Below are 22,074 nucleotides of genomic sequence, written 5' to 3' on the forward strand. Positions count from 1 at the left end.
TACTGAGTTTTGTTGCTGTGACAACTCTTGGTTTAACAAGAAAGTCCCAAAACAAAGCTTTTAAAGTGCTTGAGTAACCCAATAAGGTTGAGTAGTGATTAAAACAAAATCCGATTATAATCTCCATATTATGAATACCCGTGAATTTTATTGACTAACTCTTCAAACAAACAAGACTAGTACCTGAAGTTTGTCGAACATGTAACAGTAGGTAACTGATTTATTTCGGTGTGTTTCTGGTATATACCTGTGTAGGCGTTTGATAAATCTATAGAGTAATTAATTCTTACTTACCGAATGTTTGCTAGATAATATTGCATATATGATTGTACACTGCGTAAATAACAGCCATTGTTACTATAACAAACCAGTATGGTTGCATTAACGATATTCCATAAGAGACCACCAGAATCGCTACGATGAAGTACACTATTTCCATTTATTTATAAACATTTTGTTATATTTCTCATTTTCTTGTGTTGAAACCCATTTTGATTGGGTGTTTTATTAGATTTTTTATTTTATAATTATGAGACCCATGTCTAATGGCCATGACGGGTGATGACAAATGACAATGGTTGAAAAAAAGTCTACTTTGTTATTTATGGTAATAGGTTCTTACAAAAAGTCTTTATCTAATATCGTACTTAATTTCGTTACATTTAATTTTTACTAACAATAGTGTAAAATATTTTAATTATTTATTTTGTGGATTACCTTTTAATCTATTTTGTGTGAGTGAATCATGGTCAAAGAAGTCATTGCTCTTCCTTAAAGAGATATTCCTATCGTAATGCGTAAGAGTCTGGTGACGGACAGACTACAATTGGAACTGTAGTTCGGTTTGTCTGAGACAGTACTTTCGTTATCTCACCAAAATTTAAAGTGGACTCTGGAAAAACTAAATAAACAAGAAGATGACGAATTCAACTGTTTATTATTCTTATCATATATATCTGTAACACAACTTTCAATCTAGCCAATACGCATACTTTTCCTTTCCAATCTCTTATTCTTCTCTGTAAATTGATCGAAGACAGAACATATGGGTTTGCCAGATCCAACGACGGAATTCTCCGTGGAATACTGTTTCTTGAAGGCAGTATATTCTTCTTGCGTATTAGCGTTGAGATTAGCTAAGCGCTTCTCATAGTAGCTCCTAACGTCCTCTTCATAGTTATGTATCTGTGAGGCTGGTTGCAAAATCGGTGCTATGAAGTTGTCCCTTACCTCTGTTCGGAAAGTTCTAAGAAAGGAAAATGAGGAGAAATTATAGCATTGTTAAGTTTTCAAAGACTGCAAGAAAGTTGATGCGAGTAGCGCTACGTTCATGGTTTTTACAGTGGTACAATATATTATGGTTTCACTTTTGTTCGTATGGAGCTAATAAAAACTCCCAATGACTTTAGACAATGAGTTTTTTTATCAATGATAAAACAAATATTCAGCATACCTTTGCGTGGTTTAGTTCGGTAACAATGTTGATAAACTTGAACCTAATAACGTATAGCAATTTGCGATAATTACCGTTTTAATGAACTTGTGGTACATAAGCAGAACACTTAGGAATAAAATTTATTCAATTCTATTCAGAAAAACAGGTATATCGCTCTACAGGTTTGAAAGGCAATTAGTTGCGAAAGTACAGTCAACTCATTAGATTGAGGGTAGACTGATGAAAGTGAGTATTTACCCGGGCACGCACTGCAACTTGTTATGCGTTCTTATTTCTCTAGTACCTTCCTTGAATTTAGTTCTATCGTACATTGATTTCGGTCTGCTCACTGGTAGTTGCCATTCGGTTTCGGGTTTTGGTGTACGAGTCTGTGAAAAGCAATTAAAATATGAAAGCTTAAGTTTTGTTACGAAATTAAATTTCCTAATTACACGATTTTAAAGTCCATTTATTAATATGTAAGCAACTAAATATTATAATAAACTAGCTGACCTGCGCAACTTCGCTTGCGTCACATAAGAGAATCGTAATTTTCCCCGTTTTTGTAACATTTTTCACTGGTACTCTGCTCCTATTATACGTAGCGTGATGATATATAGCCTATAGCCTTCCTCGATAAATGGGCTATCTAACACTGAAAGAATTTTTCAAATCGGACCAGTAGTTCCCGAGATTAGCGCGTTCAAACAAACAAACAAACAAACAAACAAACAATCAAACAAACAAACTCTTCAGCTTTATAATATTAGTATAGATTAGTATAGATTAAAGTTTGCGTATCAAAAAAATCGTGAAATTTAGAGGCTAATGATACTAACTAGCTCTTTTTTCAATTGTCAATATATTTTACAACTGACGCTTTAATTTTATTGACTTCGCCTAAATTGTGCAGCTGGCTTTGACACTAAGAAGGTATCGTTATTTAAAATATTTACTTACATAAGTAATATCCTTAAAAGTATAATAGGTAACAACATCCTTGTTATTGGAAGGTTTCTGCAGCTGATCCGCCGTGTAAGGTCGATGATGCAGCCGGCTTGTTGTCAAGTATGGGTCCAGGTACTTCTCGTAGCCCTCGTGTGTCGTATCCAGAGGCTCTAGCTCTTTGTGCCAACTTGGTTCTGGAAGTGGCTGATAAAGACGTCATTAGTAATTTTTTTTTATTAAATCTTAACGAATGAGTAAAACTTTTGACAAACTCCCTCGGAAATAGCGAATATTTTCTGAGATGCCTAGAGGTAAGTTTTTGAGAATGGGATCTTTACTACCTTAGAGTTTCCATTAAAAACCTCTGAAAAGAAAAACCCATGTCATATCCGTCCTGGGAATTGGATCTGAAACCATAAGGTGCTGCGGTTTCAGGCGTGGGAGGCCATTATCCTATTTGTATAACTTACCGTGTTGTACTTATATTTGTGGCTACTTACCGGTGCCATGGGTAGTTTGTCAGGGTGTTTATATTGGTCCTTATTTGTAACTAATCGTGATGGTGTCACCGGTCGAGTGTAACGACTTCTCATCTCTGTAGTCCCATGTGCTGTGAGCTGCGGCGGTCTGTCTTCAACCTAGGAAAAAATACTCTTAAAAATATAATTATAAAAAGAAATCATCGTAAGAAATATTACTATTTTCTTCGTTGCGTGATTCTTCGAATTGCTATAAGTTGTTTACAAAGTTCCTAAGTGTGATTTTATTTCTTGTTTATTTTCGAGTTTCATACTACTATGCCTACATTAAAACTGCTTTCACTATAAACTGCTTAAATCATGAATTTACGTGGGAATCGAACCCATTTATAACTAGTGCAATGACAGGGGCAACTTAGGATTCGAATCTAATTTATTAAAAACTCGAAGTTCTGGTTTTTCGAAGCAAATATATCGTTTTACTAAAGGCCGTGAGCGACTTCGTCTGCGTAGAAGCCCTTCCCGTGTAAATCCCGATCCCTCGGGAACTCCCGAATAAAAAGTACCCTACGTGTTATTTTGGGTCTTCAGCTATCTATATACCAAATTTCATCGTAATCGGTTCAGTAGTATTTGTGTAAAAAGAGGAACAAACATCCATACATGCATACATTCTCGCAAACTTTCGCATTTATAATATTAAGTAGGATATCATGCTACTTACTCTTCTACAAACTGGATAAACATATTCATTTTCAGTGCAAGCGGTATGTTTGTTGAACCTTTTGGTCTCAGGTAGTTTTCTTCCATAATCTTCAGTGGTTTGCGATCTGGTTAGTTGCTTCGTGATGTTGTAGTCACGGAAATAGTTCTTGAGTTCTTCGATTGGAGTACGCTGTATTAAATGTTACGAGAAGTTAAAAGTAAATATAATTTGTAATTTGAAATAATATGTTAGTCCTATGCCCTGAAAGCTATAGACATATTTTATGCCCTTTTCGATGGATCAATTACTTAGTGAAATGGATTTTGACAGAATTTGCTTTCTCTTTATTTATTGGATAGGTTATCCGAATCATGTTCATCAGATAAAATAGCCTAATAAACTAATATTAAACTAAGTTTTTTGTTATTTTTACTCTTATTTAAACTAAATCAGCATACTACATATGACGTTGTAAATGTAATTTAAATGTTAATGACATTTTTCAATTTATTTTTACAATCGTATTGATAAAATATCATTGATTGGATTCTAAACGAATAAGATAAGGTATGAGCTATCAAACCGATCCTTTTTCGATAGCAGCAGCTATAATAAAGACCTGTACTTACCTGGTCTTTTAAAACGTCTCCAGGAGGTCGCCATCGTCTACCTATCGTTTCACTAGACACACCGGTTCCAATATACTTTCTAACTGGATATTCCAAATGTACTCTATCCCAATGAGGTTTGGGCAACTTTTGAGGGTATTTAGCCTGCATATCGAAGTCATTGTTTATAGGATATAGTGGTAAATCTGAAGTTTCTGGGTACAGCATGATTTTTCTACTGTTCTTGGTTATAAGTGCACGTGTACTGGTTGTTGGGTTATCGATTGAATTATACTAAGTAGGGAAGAAGTTGCCATGGGTGAAGATTGTTATGTTTGATCGATATGAATATTTTTTCAAGTCTCATCTACTACTGAATAAAGGCGACGGTGGCGTCACAACTCACGACGTAATCCCCGGCAGCAGCATTTCTAACTTACGTGCTTTATGTCTTATAGCCTGTGGCTCGTTGCTATATTCGGACTAGACAAGAAAATGGCGCGTACCAGGCGCATATGTATGTAGTACCATTATTAGTGTGATGCAAAATATCAACATCCTCCATTTGTTGATTAAAAATATGAAAATAAATGTTTTATATTGTTCCATGAGGTATTTAGGGATTGTTATTATAATAAATTGTGAGTTGGTTTAATAAAAGACCAAGAATAAATTTGGTAAAAATCCATTTACTCCTTCACAATATGACTGAAAACTTTATCAAAACACAATATACGTGTTTTACAACTAACGTTAATAAGAATGACGTAATAAATACAAAAGGGAGCGCTTTACACTGCGCGTACGACGGTCACGTATTCAGAATCATGGCTTGCCTACATTACATTCAAAAACTACTTATGGGAAATAAAATCGACCTATAAAACAATTGGAGAAATGTATTTCTAATCAGAACTTTGAAAAATATGAAAAATGTATTAAATAGCATTATTAAATTCCAATACAATTGGAATCAAAGCTACCTAACCTAGTTATTATGGATTGTACTTTTCATCATTCAAAATTACTGCGTCTGTCTCAAGTACTGCACTATAGCTTGCAGTATTCATGTAAATTATAACAGATTTTTATGACTGGCTATTAAGACTGTGAAGGTGATAAATAATTTGATACTTATAAATGTTTTGACAAGTATGTTATTTAATCGTTTTGTTGAAACACAGAAAAAAAAGGTTCAAGACAAAATTAAGATAAGATCGATATTTTTATTGTTCATGCAATAAAAATACCGACTTTAAAAACAGAGTTGAGAAGTATTTAACTCATTTTTGGTTTCCCTAGAATGGTTTAGTTTTATTTCGATACATGAACACTTCTCCATATCGTACTTAGGCCATTTTAGTTTGTATTGGATGTATTCTTCCTATTGTATTAAATAAGCGCTACAAAAATACTGTCCGATACCATGATGTGGCAATGATTCTTCTGAATACGTATTAACAATGGGTAAATTTTAGCGAACATCAAGTTTATAAAAGTAGAAGAATTACTAGAAATTATTATTTGTTTAGTCTTTCGCACATTCAAAATCACCACGTCTACAACTCCGCTACAATTCACCCATCATCGTATTAACGTTTTGTTGGTTATTTACCTTACAATTACATATAAATAAATTATATTAAGAAACAGCTCTACGAATATACAAAAATTAATACAAAACCTTACAGTATTACTAATTAATACGATTAACATCACAGTTCATAAACAAGTTAGTAAGAGTTAAAATATGTATAGATACTTCAAAAGTAAATTATAGCACTAGAAAATGTTTAAAGAAATACTTACATTTTATTAAACTAAAACAACAATTTGGTGAGTTATTTAGTGTACCTACGCGTCGAAATTTAGGAACATACACAAACGCACACTTGAAGAAATAAACACTGCCTTTTGAAGACAGTTACTTACCCCTAACCACGTACATCGAGTTAGGTGTATTGAACAAATTATAATAAAAATGGTGAACATTTTATCCATACATCACACTCCACTCAAACTTGGAAAGATAATTTTCACACGTGATACAAAAATGTACAAAATTTGGGATGACTCCCGAAAGTTCAGTCAGATTATAATTCATAAAGTTACTTATTCATTACTGAGTAAAAAAGCTACAATTATATGACATTAGTATGCTCGTTGAGTAGCGACGCTTTAAAAATACTGCCTATAAGCGATGTACTTATACGTAAGTTAAGCTTAGAAAACGTTAGCACTTACAATCAGTTGAAGAAAATATCACTTTATAATTGTTTACGTGATAAAAATATAGTTTTAATTTCCCGAATATAATTTTGCGATCTTATTGATAGTGAGCATGATTTGACAAGTTGAAGGTTTAAAATTTTCATGCAAGTTTTCTAATCCTAAGAGATTACTATCGCTTCGTTTGACTAATTTATTAAGAAGCGTTCCTCTAGGGATAAGATAGCAGAGCCTGTTGAGGCCAGGCAATCTTTGCGTCTATCCTTCGGTACGCCAGTGTGAAGTTTTGACCGCTCTTCTCCGACATGACTTCTTGAGGGCAGTCGTTCTCGTTCAACATGGTTTCTGTAGAATAAAGAAAAGATCATTAGATACTGCCATAAAAAAGTTACTTGTATCTTATAAAAGGGGACTTTTATAGCTCCCGATAACGAGGGCAATAAACACTATTATCGTTATTTACCTAAACAGATGGTTCTCTTTCATTAGTTATACAAATATATTACATCACAAAATATTGTGTTTTTACATACCATGTCCATCATGCAACGCGAACAAAGCATAGTCCTGTGGATTAGTAATAGCTGCTGCATGAGCTAGCGCCCGGCAAAGATCTCTTGCACGAGCACCGGGACGACACGGCACCGGCACGCGACGGATAGAGCCACGACATTCGTCCGGCAACACTACGCGGACCACGGCGACTGGGCACTGTTCGCGACCCGTGTCCATTGAACCACGTCGCCACTGCTGGGATACATTCATGGTTAGTTATCTCAAAAAATATTCTGTTATTTAACCAAAATAGTATTCATCTGTATAGAGTTTAAGGTAAAAATTGTGTGGTAAGAAGTTTCCGAATACATATTTGTCGTCTTAATTCCCCAAGACATATGAAGGTCAGACAAGTGTTATAAATTAGGAAATGTAAACAGTGTCATGTAAGTAAACATATCATCTTAAGAGGCATTATTTTTGTCACTCGTATTATTTTAAAATGTCTTTTTCTGACAACACAAAGGCTAAAGTATACTGCAGAATAAAATTGATTTGATTTTCTATGTATTTGTTTTTATTCTCTTGTATGCCAAAATGAACTATACAAGAATTATTAAGGTATTTGAAAAACTTACAGGCGTAGTACTATCGGGCTGTGGTTCCGGCGCGAGTCTCTTCAACACAGCCACAGCAGAGAACAATGCAGTCAAATAATACCCTCCTTCGCCGGCCAGGAGTGCGGCCGGGAGAAGTCCTGCCATAAGTTCTGCTTCAAGCTCGGCGCAGACTAGACGACAACGAGCGATAGTCCATGCGAGAACTGGAAGTAGGTCATCGGCTCCTACAGAACGCTCACCACGGATCTGAACAGAAAAATTGGGTTAATATTTGGCACTTTGATACTTTTTTTATGTATGGGTTTATGTTAACACCTAGTGTCACTGTTGTTCGCGACTTTAGAAAACTGTCGATTTAAGGTAACTGCTACCCTTTCATTTTAATATGTGGACTTACCGCATTAAACATGACAGATATGGCTGCTAGAAGATTCTCAAGCTTGTCCAACGGGGAGTCAGCTTCTTGCATCTTGAGGAAGTTCTTCGATATTACAGCCAACACCGCTGATGATGGAACCTTGGTTGATTCCTAAAAGCAATGAAAGGCAGCTTTTAATATGGTGTTAAAAATCAAAACCATAGTATCATCATTAAAAGTATTATTAAGGGTTTTTACACCCATCGAAGTCCCTTTAAGTTCCCGATTTCTGGGCAAAAATGGCCAGTTACGTGCATTGTCCACCAAAACGCCTTCTAGCAGTCAACCATAGGGGCAAGGCCATAGTTAATATATATCATGTTCAACTGTTAATTTTGACCAAGATATAGACTAAAAGGTTCAGGCTGTTTATACCTTGATGCCGAGCTGCAGCGGCGTGGCGTGGTGCGCGCGCTCGATGGCGGCGTGCAGGCGGCGCACGTCGGGCGCGTGCCACGCCGCCAGCAGCGCGTACAGCCGCGCGCGCAGCGGCCGCACCACCAGCCGGTGCATCACCGCCTCCAGGATCGCGTCCAGGTTCAGGAACTCCGTCGGCTTCAGCTGTTTAGTAAAATAAATCACATTTTATTGTAAATCTAGTCAACCGAATGCAACCCGAAAGATGGACACCGATCAGCACTCAATGGGTGCCATCGACGGATGACGTCGCCGTCGGGACAGACCCAAGAAAGGTTGGCGTGACGATCTAGTTGTCTATGTTTTCGTCTAAAGTTGTTTTCTCCAGCTACAGTTTTCAAAGCAAAGAGTACCTACAAATAATGTTAGAGACCCGTGACAATTCTCCAACATTTGACTAGCTATCTCGTGACTCCTATAGTATAATTACTACGAAACGTATTTGGGTAAATAGTCGAAAGAATTTTGATAAGTATAATTATATCCTGTTCCTTAATTGGTATATATTTATTTAAAATACGCTGGAATTTGCTTATCTCGGACTACGCAGGACAAGTGCATGTCATTATCAAACAAACGTTTGTATCCTCCCCCAAATAAACCAGATTTTGTTTCCAAATATTACCCAATCATGAGATAAAATAAATAAATGGAAGCAAAAAATACAATACCTTAAGTCGTTCTTTTTCAACTTCTTTCTCAAATTCTCTTTCGCCATGTTTGACGAGATAGTTCTTCATTCCAGACATGAACTGTCTCATATTGCGCATCATTACCTAGAACACAAATAAACGCGTTATTAAGACATAAGATCTATGCAGTAACAAGGACAACTTATAGATAAGCTATAGATACAACAGATGCAGTGTCAATGCATTTTCTTTAGATCTGTTGTGACGAACTACAATGATATCTTTATATTCATCTAATTAAAAGCTTTACTGATATAGGATTGATGCGTTCTGTTATTAAATACAAACAGTTATCCTTTAGACTGTAGCAGATCTTCCGGCTAGCATTGATCGAGCGTACAATGTTCTAGGGGACACTGCTCAGTTATGCCGACGTGCGCAGCAGATATTATCGTAAGATATATTGTGTAATACTGCCAAGGCTTTTCACTGGACCGACGTTAGCGTCAGCGAGAAGGAGAAAGCCTTAAATAAATAGTTAGTTTTTCCATTTACCTGAGGGCAAGTCTCCTTAGAATCCAACGTGCATGCAATGAAGTTGTCGATGTTCTGTGCGAAGGTGGTGCTTTTGTCTTGAGCCAGGTGCAGCGCGTACGCACGTAACGCTGCGCCGGCGCCGCGCACTGTGCGACCTCCACGTAATGCACGCACTCGGCCGGCAGCTGGAAATTGTTAATATTTAGTACTGCTATTTAAAATACCTACTATAATTACGGTACAAGATATCATCGGTTATCGGAAACGTTAGTTATAGTGACGTTAAGATTTCGAAAAAGAAATCGTTAAATTATCAAATAAAATCGTTGCTCTGTTATTATTACGTCATTCTTTATAAACAGTATATAGGTTATAATATACAACATCCAGCTGTAAGTTCTCTGTCAACAAAACTTTGAACAGCCAATTCAGACGGATATTATCCATCTATTTCACACGTATCGCACACGATGGGCGCATGTCGGAAACGATGACCTCATAATCTATATCTACCCCCGATAGTGCCCTATGTAATTCATGGTTATAGTATAAACTATCACTATCACTATAAAATATCAGGATGAAAATCTGAAAAAAGCCAATGCCGTAGATAAAAAAATATTATTAAAAGTTTCAATTTAAAAGCTCATTACCGACCTAAGCATTAGACGCTTTTGATAGGTGAGATCAGCGCTTAAACCCCTTAAGTACTTCATAGAAATTGTTAATGAGGGTACTAAAGCTTTTGTTACTACGCAAAACAGCTTAAAAAGCTCATTAGTAATTATTTAGGTTAAGGAAACACAAGCGGGTCATATTATAAAGACGTTAGGAGGCCGACAGTTAGTAATAGAACATTCTAATGTAATTAGATAATAAGAATTGAATTGTTATAGCATTAGACGCATTACGACACGTAATTAGCACACATTGTTATTACAAAGTGATATATTTATTGTCGCAACCTCATTTTAGCGATAGACTGCATTAATCTACTAGAACGTTGAACAAAATTAATTGAGATATAATTATTACCTACATAAATATGCGTTAGTTGAGTTGAATGACTCTATCGGATCCTCACTCGATTTCGGGATTTCGTCTACGTCGTTCGACTTAAATAATTTTGAATGTTTTAGCCTAAAGTACACGAGATGCCAAAATTTCTTAAAACTGTTAATTATTCGACGAAAAGAACTTGAACGTAACGGTTTCTCACTTTCACGGGAACTCATTTCGTGGCAATGGCAGTTGGGCGATCTGGCCACCACTTCTGCCCGTCTCTTATTCACACTAGTCTCGGCAAGGGACCGGCACAGATCAGTTAATGTATCCGTCTTCTTCAGGCGTTTTTGAAACTTCGGCTCCAAAAGTTGCTCGCGGGAAACGAACACCCAATCACTTTCAAACACAAATTCATCAAGACTATCCGTCCTAAAATTCTTTATAGTGGTTAACGCGTACACTTCACTCGGCACTGGTATAAACACATCCAAAGCTTCTAAAGCTTCCTCTCCTACGGCACAATCATCTTCCGGAGATGTGAACTGGTTCAATGAATCAAACTTGTTGATCCAGGGCTCTTTGCTAGTACTAGCAGGCTCCTCACACAGTTTCTCGCACCTTCCTTGGAACAACTTTTTGAACCACTTCATGGCTGATAGCTTTGCGGTTTTTTCCCGCGTGAATGAAAGATTTAAATCGATGGTTTCTCATTCACACGACCGGAGTGTCTGTACTCTAATGCTTGTCCAACGCGGGTTGGAAAGCGACTGTCACTGCACAGCTGCAAGCACTGAGAATGACTAAGAAATTCACGGCACGCGCAGACCTTTGCCCTTTAGCCATAATTAATTTATTTACAGAGTTAATGTAGTAATAGATAACAGATGTACGACGCGGTCCCATTGTGTTCGCTCTACTAAATTAATTAATTTGATAATAATGTGTTATATCGATTGTTTTATCGGTCTGCATTGTGCACAGAACATCTGTGATTTTGCGTGGAGCGATACGGTATGTAGCACAGAGCAGACTGTGTGAAACTAAAGTGAACGAAATAAGAGGAAAATAACGCGAGTGTTTGATAGCAATGACCTAACTATCTCCTTTTGTTGTGATGCGGCTTTATTTAAATTTGTCTAAGTGAATAGTGAGTTATAATCTTATCAGAATAACATTATGATGATATTCTTCCGTATTAAATTGTATTTACATAGTGTGTGACACGGCTTGTGTAACGTGAGTAAATAGCATAACTGTTCGACACGTGCTCTGACGTAGTATTTCTTCAATGGGAACAAATCATTTCACTCGTTATCTCCGTACGGAAATTTTACTTTCTACGAGAAGCGTGTAACTCGTCGCTAACTAAGTATAAAGTTATTCATAGATCTGGTACATTTTAATAATAGGAATACGTATTTTATAGTTATCTTGTGTTCGTCAATTCAATTACATTTTTAAATCGACATTTTCGATGCAGACTCGTAACTAGTAGTCACAAACTTAGCTTCAACTTCTTTACTTTACTACCAATTTCGTAATGTATTATCTTATTATTTACCTAGCAAAGGATCCAGTCGGTCTCTGAAACTCTTCGCCCGTGTGGCTGCAGCAGGTCCTCGTCTTGGAATCGGAGACTCCCATTCACAAGGTTCCTCCTGAATTAAAAAAAAGTAATGTTTAAATTAAGTGCAATACACTCTCTAAATAAGCATTTTAATCACTATGTCATTTGCAGCAGTTTATGATGATATATAATAATATCTACTTTAATTATACTCTGTCGTACACTTGTTATCATACTGCTTTAGTGTTAATATTTGTGTAGGTAGCTGTTTAAAAAACAGTTTGAATTGTTGTTTATACAAACTATAAAAAACCTGTTCCTTCTGTTTTATTTAAAATGATTACTAGAGTATTAACGCATGCAATTTTTTTCGGTGTATAACAGCCTAGCCTTTCTTACAACTATGTTGGTATCGGGTCTCAGCCTCACCGGATTCAGCAGGTAGTTTTGTAATTTAACTTACATTGTCATAATGCTGTTGACCATTGCAAGGTGGTATCAGTCCATCCCACTGCGAACTGTCCCACGGTTCCGAGAACACAGTGCCATCATCGCTTGCCTGCAATATGATATCAAAATTATTAGTATTGTATATCCATTTCTTTGTAACAAAAATAATTATTATTTATAATTTTAACTGGTGACATCTCATGAAAAAATGACAAATCTTAGTCAAGGTCCAAACTCAAGTTTGTCCTTCCATGTAGAGTCCAATAATAAAAGAACTTACCTGTTCAGATAAAGGCCTCAAATCGTGAACATTGTCGTAGCACGAAGCTCGCGGTGGCGACCTTACTTCTTCTGGTAACATTGCGGGCTCCGAGTTGAGACGCAAATCTGGGAACCTGGCAACGAAGAAAAATTTTTTCAAATGCCATAAGAAAAATAAAAAGAAATCAATGAAAGACTATCGAATATCGTGTGAGTTCTTCTTACCTCTGTGCCACTACCTGGTGTACAGTCAAATACTGCGTTACGTCATCAACACCGCTCAGCCTGCACTCTTGTTCAGCCAATGATGGGAAAGTACCGCTCTCATTTGAACCTTCGTCGTTTTTATCTATAAAGAATACACAATACCATTAACAAAAATACTTTATTTGATAAAATTTACAATCTGCCTTAGGCCCCAGGTTTTTAATGATGTTCTAGCTAATAATTTTGATTGATATTATACTAACTTAAAAACCCAAACAAACCAAAATAAAAATTAAAAGAGGGTGTTAAGTAAGTGTACGTTGGGAGTCGTGGGGGATGGGAGTGCAATAGCAATGATTCAAGCGTCTACAGGTCTAGTTTTACACTGACTTATAAACTCCCAACTGGAATCAACGGTCCAAGTCTGGTCGTTCTTGCCTGTGGGTGGCTTGGTTGCGACTCGGGGCGGCTGTACCGGCTTCATCTTCGGCTTGCTGCGAAGTGACATCAGGTTGTCTACAGATGATGACGTGTTGGGCGACGATGCTGGAATTGAAATACGGAAAAATCTGTGTTAATTTGTTTTCAGATGTTATCTATGTTGTTCTGTCTGTTAAGAAATTTTGAGGTCAAGTTAAAAGCACATAGCAATTAATTATATTTAAATTATCCTATGAATTATAGGTATATATAGAACATAGAAAAAGACAAAAATCCTTACGGGAAAGTTCTTCAATACTGTGCATGTCCCGCAGAGGATAGTAGGGATGGTTTTGAGTCGGTGGTTCTGAATAACGTTGAGACAGATTCACACCGACTCTAAGAAGTTTTCGTCGTTGCACTGGTTGCAACAAGGCAGCCTAGAACAGAAGAACAAAACGTTATTTTCATGAGCAAGAATTTTGGTCTTCCAATTGAAATCTAAGTAACAAAATATACTTACTTCCTTTAAGGCATCTACAGGATCGGCGTAGAAAGGGCTGCCAGCATTATCCTTCTCAGAATCATCACCAATGGAATCTTTGATGCAATCATCTTCCAACTTCACCGTCTCCATACTTTCAATACTATAATTCTCCCGGTTTTTAATCACAGCTTCAATTTCTTCAGTCAGTTTTTTGTTCATGTTTAATGAAATATTAAGTTTGTCTGGCCTCTTTGGTATAGTATCTCCCTTGCTATTTGTAGTAGCAATGATTTCGTTAGATCCCTTGAAACTTTTCTTTAGGGAACTATCAGAGAGATTTTTCTTTTCGTTCAAGCTTTCATTTGAGTTAATAATGTGTATATTTTCTTTTTCCAGAATTGATTGCGTGCTTTTGGCTGCATTCAGTTTTGCTGTAATTTCAAAAACAAATTGTTTGATACAAGTGCTAGTAAGATAAATATCAAATCAATTTGTTACGTAACTTAACAAAAATTTACTTACGTAATGTGTCTGGAAGAAGATCAGGTCTCTTGCTTTTCATCATACCATTGTGTATATTGTTCTCATTTTCGGGTTTCAATGGTTTGAAAGTCGAGCAGCTGTTACTTTCTGGTCCCCAAATATCTTCATAATCTGATACTTTATCCATCAATGAACTTCTGCAATACACCCCCGGAGATTCGAGTATATCTGATTCCTGAAATATTACAATATATTTCATGACTAATTGTTTAAAAAGTTGTTAATAAAAAATGTAATGATATAACCACTGGTTTATTTGTAAATCAGTTTATATTATTCAAAATCATCAAAACCAATACACATATATTTATACCGGTTAATCAACATATCGTGCGATTAGTAATATTGATACGATACAATACACAAGATAGATTTTCACTCTTGAAACAGTTACTCTACCTGGTAATGTCTGGACTCCTTTCGGTGGGAGTGCTTACTCCTCCTCGATCTACCAGATGGTGTAGTACTTGCAGTATTCGTATTTGGAGACAGAACCTTATCCCTATCTTTCCCCATCATTGGAGAAACAATTGATTGATTCGAAGTCGGTGAAAATACATTTTTAGCAGAAATAGGAGAACTTCTAGATACCGGTGAAAAGATCTCGCTTTTATTAGTTTGACTTAGAGGAGAAAAGACACCGCTTTTAGAAGAAATTGTGTCATTGGAAACAGGAGAGTTTATCTGACTAGTCGGTGAGAATATTCCACTGGTAACAGAATTGGTTCCGTTGGGTGACACCAAGTGATTTGGAGCAAAGGTACTGCTCGACTTAGTATAACTGTTTACAATAGGATCCACTGAATCAGATGTATTTGTTTGAGATTGTTCTATTGGTGACACTGGTTCGACAGTATTCTGCTCCGTCATTTGACGTTTGAAGCTTCCGTGCAAACTAGCCGTCATTGCATTGATGCACTCCCCCTCTGGCGACATACGGTGCATCATGTTCTATATAGGAACAGGAAGTTATAGTAAGTACCATATATTTTGTAAATAGAAAAGAACAAAGATGTCAAAGGTTAGAAACAAACAGTTGTCTAGCATGAGCTTATAGTATCATGCAGTTCAGCATTCATCGTAGCACAAACCATGCGAAATACCAACAATCCTCACCTGCGATTCGTTTGAATCAGACATGTTTTTCGGTGTATCCATGACACTGAATACAGCATCTGCGTTACTGTTGTTATTCATGGCGTTAGACGCAAGCGTTAGTTGCAACCTGTCGCTTTGTATGCTCTCATTGATTTGATGGTTGTGAATTTGTGTGTTATTGACACAGAATGTAACCGTGGTAGTGACTGTTATGTTTCCATTCTGTGAAGCTTTGTTAATAGGACTGAAAGCGGCAGCTTCGGATTTGGGAGATAAGGAAGGTTTGGAGAATGGTGGTTTAGCCCACCGTGGAGGCGGCGGAGGTGGGGTAGTTTTGACGTTGTTTAAATGAGTGGGAGAATGCTGCGTGTTTGCTGTTGGAAATGTATGAGGTTGTGTTATATGCGCCTGAAAATAGGTGAAGCTTCTATTAATACAAAATTAAGATTACAACACCGTTAAATCTAGATCTTCAAATCTCTGACACTTACGGTACTGGACATAAGGTTCAAAGTATTCGGTGGGGTCGGGCGAGGTGCTCTGATAAATGCGCTGCTGGGCTTGGCCGGTGGTGATGGAGCTGTTTTTCCTTTGAAAGTGCTTAGGCTCTGATTTTGACTCGGTGGGGAACCTGATGTGTCTATTGGTGACATCTTTAGCACTACATTTTGATCTTTTTCTGGGCTGAGAATATGTTCACGAGAGTTTGTTCGCGTACCTAAAACACAAACATTGAGTATTATAATATAATTTTGTTCAAAATATTCTGAGTTGAACGTGAAATGTATAAGTTACTTACTGGCATTAAAGCTACTAAGACTAGATCCTGTATCAGAAGGAGTAACAGCCATAGGTATAACGCCATTGGCTAGCTGACATGGAGAAATAATGGTATTGGGGTTGTTCTTGGGATTGGCCATTGGATATCCCCAGAACTCTTGACCCAGCATAGCTAAGGAGCTGAGCTGGTGTCGACTCTTGGCTTCACGGAGAGGACGTGGAAGTTGTAGTTGCACTGGAAGCTCGTCGCTGGAAAATGTGAAATTCCCATTGTAAATAATAGTAACGCATGTGTTAACCTCAAACTTTCCAGTATAAAATTGAGTGGACATCAGAAAAATGCGTAATAACGTCAGTTAGTTTGCGACCACAATCAGAGTAACCTGCGCTAAAATGTCAAGTAACGGCATGAATTATCGAACAATACTGTATGGTGATTTGATAATGACCGATTGTGTAAAAACACATCGATCTTGCCGGGATTTCTGATTCTTTATTAAATAGATTCGGAATAGCTGCCATTTGGTTCCATACGAGTACAAAAGCAACTTACCAGCATTGTGAATAATGTGCAATCAGTTCAGGTATGTTGTCGAAGCGGTTATGTGAGGTCTCAAGTCCGATGCGACCGCCGGACGCCTGGATGAGATAGTGTTCGATGTAGGGACCCTTGTCTGCGGGCAGCCGTACACTGATCGCCATTGTATCGGGCTGACTCGACTGACGGACCACGAAGTTCTGCAAGTTTAAGAAATGTTGATATTATTTTATGTAAGAGATATTATTTGAATTTTTCATTTATTCTTACTCATATTATCAATGTGAATAAGAAGCTATTCGTAAGGAGCGTACCAAGTGAGGTTCTATGCTTTCTGCCAAGCTCAGAAAAAGGCGTGATTCTATGTGTGTATTATTAATTCATTGATATTGCGTATTCATATATTCTAAAAAAAGAAACTGTTCTTCCTCTAGTTATACGTTTTTATTGTTAAAGTTAAGTCTTTTATTGTATTGCTTGAGTCCATGAACATTTTGTCAGACAAGAAAAAAGCGATTAGATTTTTACCTAAATTTGTAATCACCGAGTTTTAATTAAGGTTTTTAGCTAGACTATTGATAAAAGTTTCTAAGTAAAATAATTCATAATTGTATGAATTACGAAAAGCTACATTTTTAAAAGCCTGACAGAAAATAATTAGGCTTTGTAGTTCCATTCTTCTAAAGACAAATTGTTTTAAGTCCTAACTTTGTCGGTAAAAAACCTTTTAAAACTGAGACAATCTTTCGTAAAAGGAATTAGGCTTTAGATATATTTACGGACTGAAACCCTGAAGTTGTAATCTTCATAATGTAAAAACTCCAACAAGAACCATTATTCTTGAGCAAAAATATAAAAGCTTTTTATCCTAAAACTTTTAATCTATTTCTACCTTGATACCAAATACAGGCAAAGTTTAACTCAGGTAAGTTTTACAGGCTACGCTTAAGTATTATAAAACCTTATTACTGTGTAACTTACTTTGTGTGTATCATTTTTACGGCTATCGACTTCCTATCCTAGAGTCTTTAGCAACAACGAATACGATATTTCATTCAGGTCATTTTAAACGTCCAATCGATCAGTAGTCTATAGTGGCGACCGTAGAAAATTGCGCTATAGATTTTGTTGGTTTTCTTTAAAAAGAAGTACTACCTAGTAATATACTTTTAGATAAAAATATTGTATTAAATCTCACCCCTTCTTCTTTTCCCTGGAGCAGATGGAAAGCACCGGCTCTCTGGATGCCAGGCAGGAACCACACAGGGTGCGTCCTGATCAGTCTCTCCAAGAGTCCGATGTCGCATGGTGGCTGTTCCTCAGACCCTGATCCTGACGAGTCCACGGAGGAACAGTCACCGCGTGCTCCTTCACCGTCTGATGATAGACTCTCTCGACTCTGAAAAGATAAGCAACACTTTATTGGAATGTTTTAGTTTACAAGGTAAATGTTATGAACGTCTCTTTATTGCCTGTCAACTGAATTCAGGAGTTTTCATATAATTATTTAATTTTCAGTAAAAAAATGATTTAAATGAATTTAAAACATGCAAATTCAATTATAAACGCAAATTTTGTAACTAGAAATAATAGAACACACAGTGATACATAATAAACCTGATAGGTAACATGCGAATAAAATACGAGTAATAACTTAATATAAAATACATTCGAAACCCTCATTAATATTCATTGTTACACGTGTTCATCATTTTAAAATAATTTGATAACGACTCGTATTACCGAAACATTCCCCTGCACGTATATTCATTTCCATTCATTGCATTAATTAGTAGTAAAACAGTAGGAGAAAACGCTGCGCTAATTGAGGTTTGCACGGAACGTGAAAATAATCATAATAGGCAAATATTAGTGAGTCCCTTTATGAGTCTGTGTATCGTGTGCGGGGGCTAAGGGGCTCAATGCGAGCCTGTCTGTGGCGCCGGTTTTACGACTTCATACCTATGAATACCACCTATTAAATTCACTGTGAAATATATTATGGAAATGGCTGATGTAAGACGCTGTTCCCAAATTAAATTAAGTTGTAAACAAGACATTCCGGACATGAAATACCGAACGATATTTCCTACCTATAAGGTTTTTCGCTCTCGATATCACCCGTATGTTTTTATTTATATCTAAGCAAAATTTTAATAAGAAAATATTTACGAGACACAAAAGTATTATGAATATTATGATAAATGCAATCGTCGAGGGAAACCAAGACAATATGAGATGCTTCATATAAATGTCACTTTGGTAAAAAGTGAGTACAATATTTAGGGGCAAATACCCAGGACGTCGCTTCAAACAGAAAGAAAGCTCTTTGCTCACCAACTTGGAAATATTATTACTCGATTTTCTGCAAAAGGTTTCGCTCGCCGCTTGCCACAAAGGGCGAGCAATTTCATAGATGCTCATCCATTCTCGTTTTAGTTTCGTATGTTCCGTTGTTTATATGTTAAAGTCGTACTACCCTTTTCGTCCGGCTGTTGCTTTCAGATAAGATTTTGTCATGATATCTTTGTGAAAATCCGCTCGGCAGATCGCAATTTTCCCTCTGATGTTTTTATGAATTTCAAGTAGCCCCCGGTCACGTTCCCTCTTTGCAGAACAAATTAAAAATATTTCCGGGACTGATATTATATATGCTTTCGCTTCAGTAACGTTTTAGGGTTCGGTGCCTTAAAAAGAAGAAAAGGGAGTCTTATAAATTTATTTCCTCGGATGAAAATTTTCGTTGTAATCATAAGCACACTTTACACTTGATAAATTTTTCTTTGCATTTGTAACTGTGTACTAGGTATTCCAGCTTGAAAGATGCTTTACAACTGTAATACTGTATTTTATATCAAAACACATTTCCATGATGTGTTTGTTAATTTAGATAAAATCCCCCGTAGCGCATGGAACACGATTTGCTGCACATTAAAGTTCACATTAATTTGTGAACACTTTGGTAAATATTGTCTGTATATGTTGAGTTCATTCACCGGTGATGTGGGTATTGGAAATACATTGCAGGGATTATTTATTCATTGAACACGAGTAAATGATGAATCTCTTGTTCTGTGTAATATTGTTACATTTTTCTATTATTGTATTTGTATGAGTAGAAAAAAAAAATCTTAACAGGTCTCCACGATCTAGTAGGTACTACATTCAGAACTAGTATAAACAATATTTTCTATCAATACCTTTCATGTTGTTAGTATATTTTGGTATTTGTCATCTTGTAAACAAATATATTTTGCTAGACCGTGTCTTTAACAAACAGGCGTTAGTGCTTAAAAATAGTTTAATTTGCAAGTCAGCTAAGTAGTTGCGACCACCGACTTTATAGCAGGTAATTTGCAAGGAAAAACATCTCATTACGTCTAGGAGTAAGGTAATCGTTAGAAAGTCAACCGTCACTTACATTTGTTCCGCGGATTTCTCTGCAATCAAAGCAATGCGTAGCGAGAAAAATAAATATGCAAGAAGTTGCCAGAGCCTTGAATAAGAGAATTACAACGAGATTTTCAATGAGAGGGAAAGCTTCATTGACAATTTTAAGTATGTAAATAACGAGAAAAGTTTCTACATAATGTAACTTTTTTGTAACTTTACTTAAAAGTTTGTGTACGACAATTGTATTATTGTTATAGATGCTTAATATAATCCTAGGTTTTATATACTTATAATATAAATAGACTTGATTTTGTCTGACAGTCATTAATTATATATTATTTAAGTGCTCTAATAACTTTCAAATTGTTTACTCTAGGCAACAAACAACATCGTAATCTTTCAAAATAATTAGATGAAACAAAATAAACAAAAGTTAAACCAAACACGATCCCTTTTAACTTTAATAACCAAGTTTTAATTAAGCATAAAACCGCGTTTAGTAGTTAGCGAGATAATTATATTCAGTTTCATAATCTTAAATGGCTATCTCAATTGAAGTTTCAGAGAGAATACATAATAAGATGAAAGAAGCATTAAAACTTTATTCACGTTTATTCATGAAAGCAATTTCTCACGTCGTATTGTTAAAAAAATATTTTACTTTGTTACTTTTATTAAGACTTAAATGAAACATATTAACAGTGAAAATTTATCAATTCGCATACCCATTTATGATATTTATATCAGCTCATAACAAATTGTTATGAACGTATAACTCGATTTGTTAATTAATTGCACAAAATACCGCATAACAACAGAACGGCATCCACTGTAAATATTTCCGAAAGTATTCATTTCCACAGCATGCCGCACATTTTACCTGAACACTTTAATAACCGCGTAAAACAAATAACGTCATAAAATTAATTTTGCAGCCATCCGAGGCATTTAAACGGGCGGTTACAAGCCGAAAACGCGACAATCTACACGGGAAATTAATTCTACGATCGGCGACAATAATAACGCCAATGAATCATTTGCAACAATGCCTTCCCTACAGCGGTTACTGCCACAAGGTGTTAAATTTTGTCCCACAATAGATGCCACGGTAACAAATATCACACCGAATGCGGTTGCGATTTATGTCCCAAGTTGGTTTGCAATTAGATTTCTTCGGCGTGAGATGTGGTTGGGAGACGAGTGTTTGGTGTACTTAATAGTATAGTGTATTTGGATATGGTCAGTATTGAGACCAGGGGTAAATATTTTGTAACAAAAGTTACCTTTTTTAAATAGGTACAGCAGTGATTACATCGTAATAATATTAGTGTTTTCTTCGATATATTTGTGTCTACTTGTTAACTTATATCTCATATCAATTTAGCCAGTTAATTGCAAGGTTATTTTCTTGTAATTGGGTTCTGGTACTCTAATGTTGGCCTCGTACCTGGAATCTCTGAATTCACACTCGGAATTCAGTCTCAATTCTAGCCGCTTGCCACAGTTCCCACAACGAAAAAACTACAATTAGGATTACTAGCTTTTTAAAATTGTTATCTAGAAAACCCCTCAGGTGTGTGTGGAATGTTATTTAATTGAGGTAAACTCTAGCTCTTCTAAGTATTCATTTCAGTATAAAATATGTTTTAAGTGTCAGTAGCTACAGGTAAAACTAGTTGATTTATTAATTAGTTTACTTAAGAGGTAGCTCAATCTAAAAGCAAATTGCAAAGCTTATCGCCTACGTAAAATATTTAAGCTTATAATTTCAAAGTACCCGTCTACTGTTCGACAACTACCA

At 36.2% G+C, this 22,074-nt stretch overlaps 3 protein-coding genes across 12 annotated transcripts in view; all 3 read right to left on the reverse strand.

The window, feature by feature from the left end:
* Positions 1 to 946: 946 nt before the first annotated feature.
* Positions 947 to 4,589, reverse strand: LOC142977218 (uncharacterized). Its single transcript, XM_076120980.1, has 6 exons — positions 4,198 to 4,589; positions 3,587 to 3,757; positions 2,884 to 3,021; positions 2,396 to 2,587; positions 1,694 to 1,824; positions 947 to 1,246 (listed from the first exon to the last, which is right to left on the reverse strand). The coding sequence occupies exons 1-6, from the start codon at positions 4,402 to 4,404 to the stop codon at positions 976 to 978; spliced, it is 1,110 nt and encodes a 369-aa protein (XP_075977095.1). The 5' UTR covers positions 4,405 to 4,589; the 3' UTR covers positions 947 to 975.
* A 256-nt stretch (positions 4,590 to 4,845) lies between these two features.
* spri (Src homology 2 domain-containing protein sprint) overlaps positions 4,846 to 22,074 on the reverse strand; it is a 223,868-nt gene continuing 206,639 nt past the window's right edge. For 5 of the 10 annotated variants that reach the window (XM_076121060.1, XM_076121059.1, XM_076121056.1 and 2 more), the window contains 21 exons: positions 18,079 to 18,279; positions 16,896 to 17,080; positions 16,362 to 16,591; positions 16,054 to 16,280; positions 15,581 to 15,970; positions 14,864 to 15,415; positions 14,444 to 14,639; positions 13,958 to 14,352; positions 13,736 to 13,874; positions 13,405 to 13,560; positions 13,033 to 13,156; positions 12,827 to 12,941; positions 12,560 to 12,655; positions 12,091 to 12,187; positions 9,543 to 9,709; positions 9,027 to 9,131; positions 8,314 to 8,499; positions 7,918 to 8,049; positions 7,539 to 7,766; positions 6,939 to 7,155; positions 4,846 to 6,750 (listed from right to left, as the gene is read on the reverse strand). In XM_076121060.1, the coding sequence (XP_075977175.1) occupies positions 6,617 to 6,750; positions 6,939 to 7,155; positions 7,539 to 7,766; positions 7,918 to 8,049; positions 8,314 to 8,499; positions 9,027 to 9,131; positions 9,543 to 9,709; positions 12,091 to 12,187; positions 12,560 to 12,655; positions 12,827 to 12,941; positions 13,033 to 13,156; positions 13,405 to 13,560; positions 13,736 to 13,874; positions 13,958 to 14,352; positions 14,444 to 14,639; positions 14,864 to 15,415; positions 15,581 to 15,970; positions 16,054 to 16,280; positions 16,362 to 16,591; positions 16,896 to 17,080; positions 18,079 to 18,279 (4,272 nt within the window). In that variant the 3' untranslated portion in view covers positions 4,846 to 6,616. The remainder of the gene's footprint in view (positions 6,751 to 6,938; positions 7,156 to 7,538; positions 7,767 to 7,917; positions 8,050 to 8,313; positions 8,500 to 9,026; positions 9,132 to 9,542; positions 9,710 to 12,090; positions 12,188 to 12,559; positions 12,656 to 12,826; positions 12,942 to 13,032; positions 13,157 to 13,404; positions 13,561 to 13,735; positions 13,875 to 13,957; positions 14,353 to 14,443; positions 14,640 to 14,863; positions 15,416 to 15,580; positions 15,971 to 16,053; positions 16,281 to 16,361; positions 16,592 to 16,895; positions 17,081 to 18,078; positions 18,280 to 22,074) is intronic. The other 5 variants (XM_076121058.1, XM_076121057.1, XM_076121061.1 and 2 more) reach the window with 5 other exon arrangements.
* The window catches only part of LOC142977280 (uncharacterized), a 225,369-nt gene continuing 223,201 nt past the window's right edge, over positions 19,907 to 22,074 (reverse strand). The window contains exon 6 of the mRNA XM_076121082.1: positions 19,907 to 19,916. The gene's annotated coding sequence lies outside the window, so the exon portion shown is untranslated. The remainder of the gene's footprint in view (positions 19,917 to 22,074) is intronic.

The sequence above is a fragment of the Anticarsia gemmatalis genome, chromosome 12, assembly GCF_050436995.1.
Source record: "Anticarsia gemmatalis isolate Benzon Research Colony breed Stoneville strain chromosome 12, ilAntGemm2 primary, whole genome shotgun sequence".
NCBI classification, from domain to species: Eukaryota; Metazoa; Arthropoda; class Insecta; order Lepidoptera; family Erebidae; genus Anticarsia; species Anticarsia gemmatalis.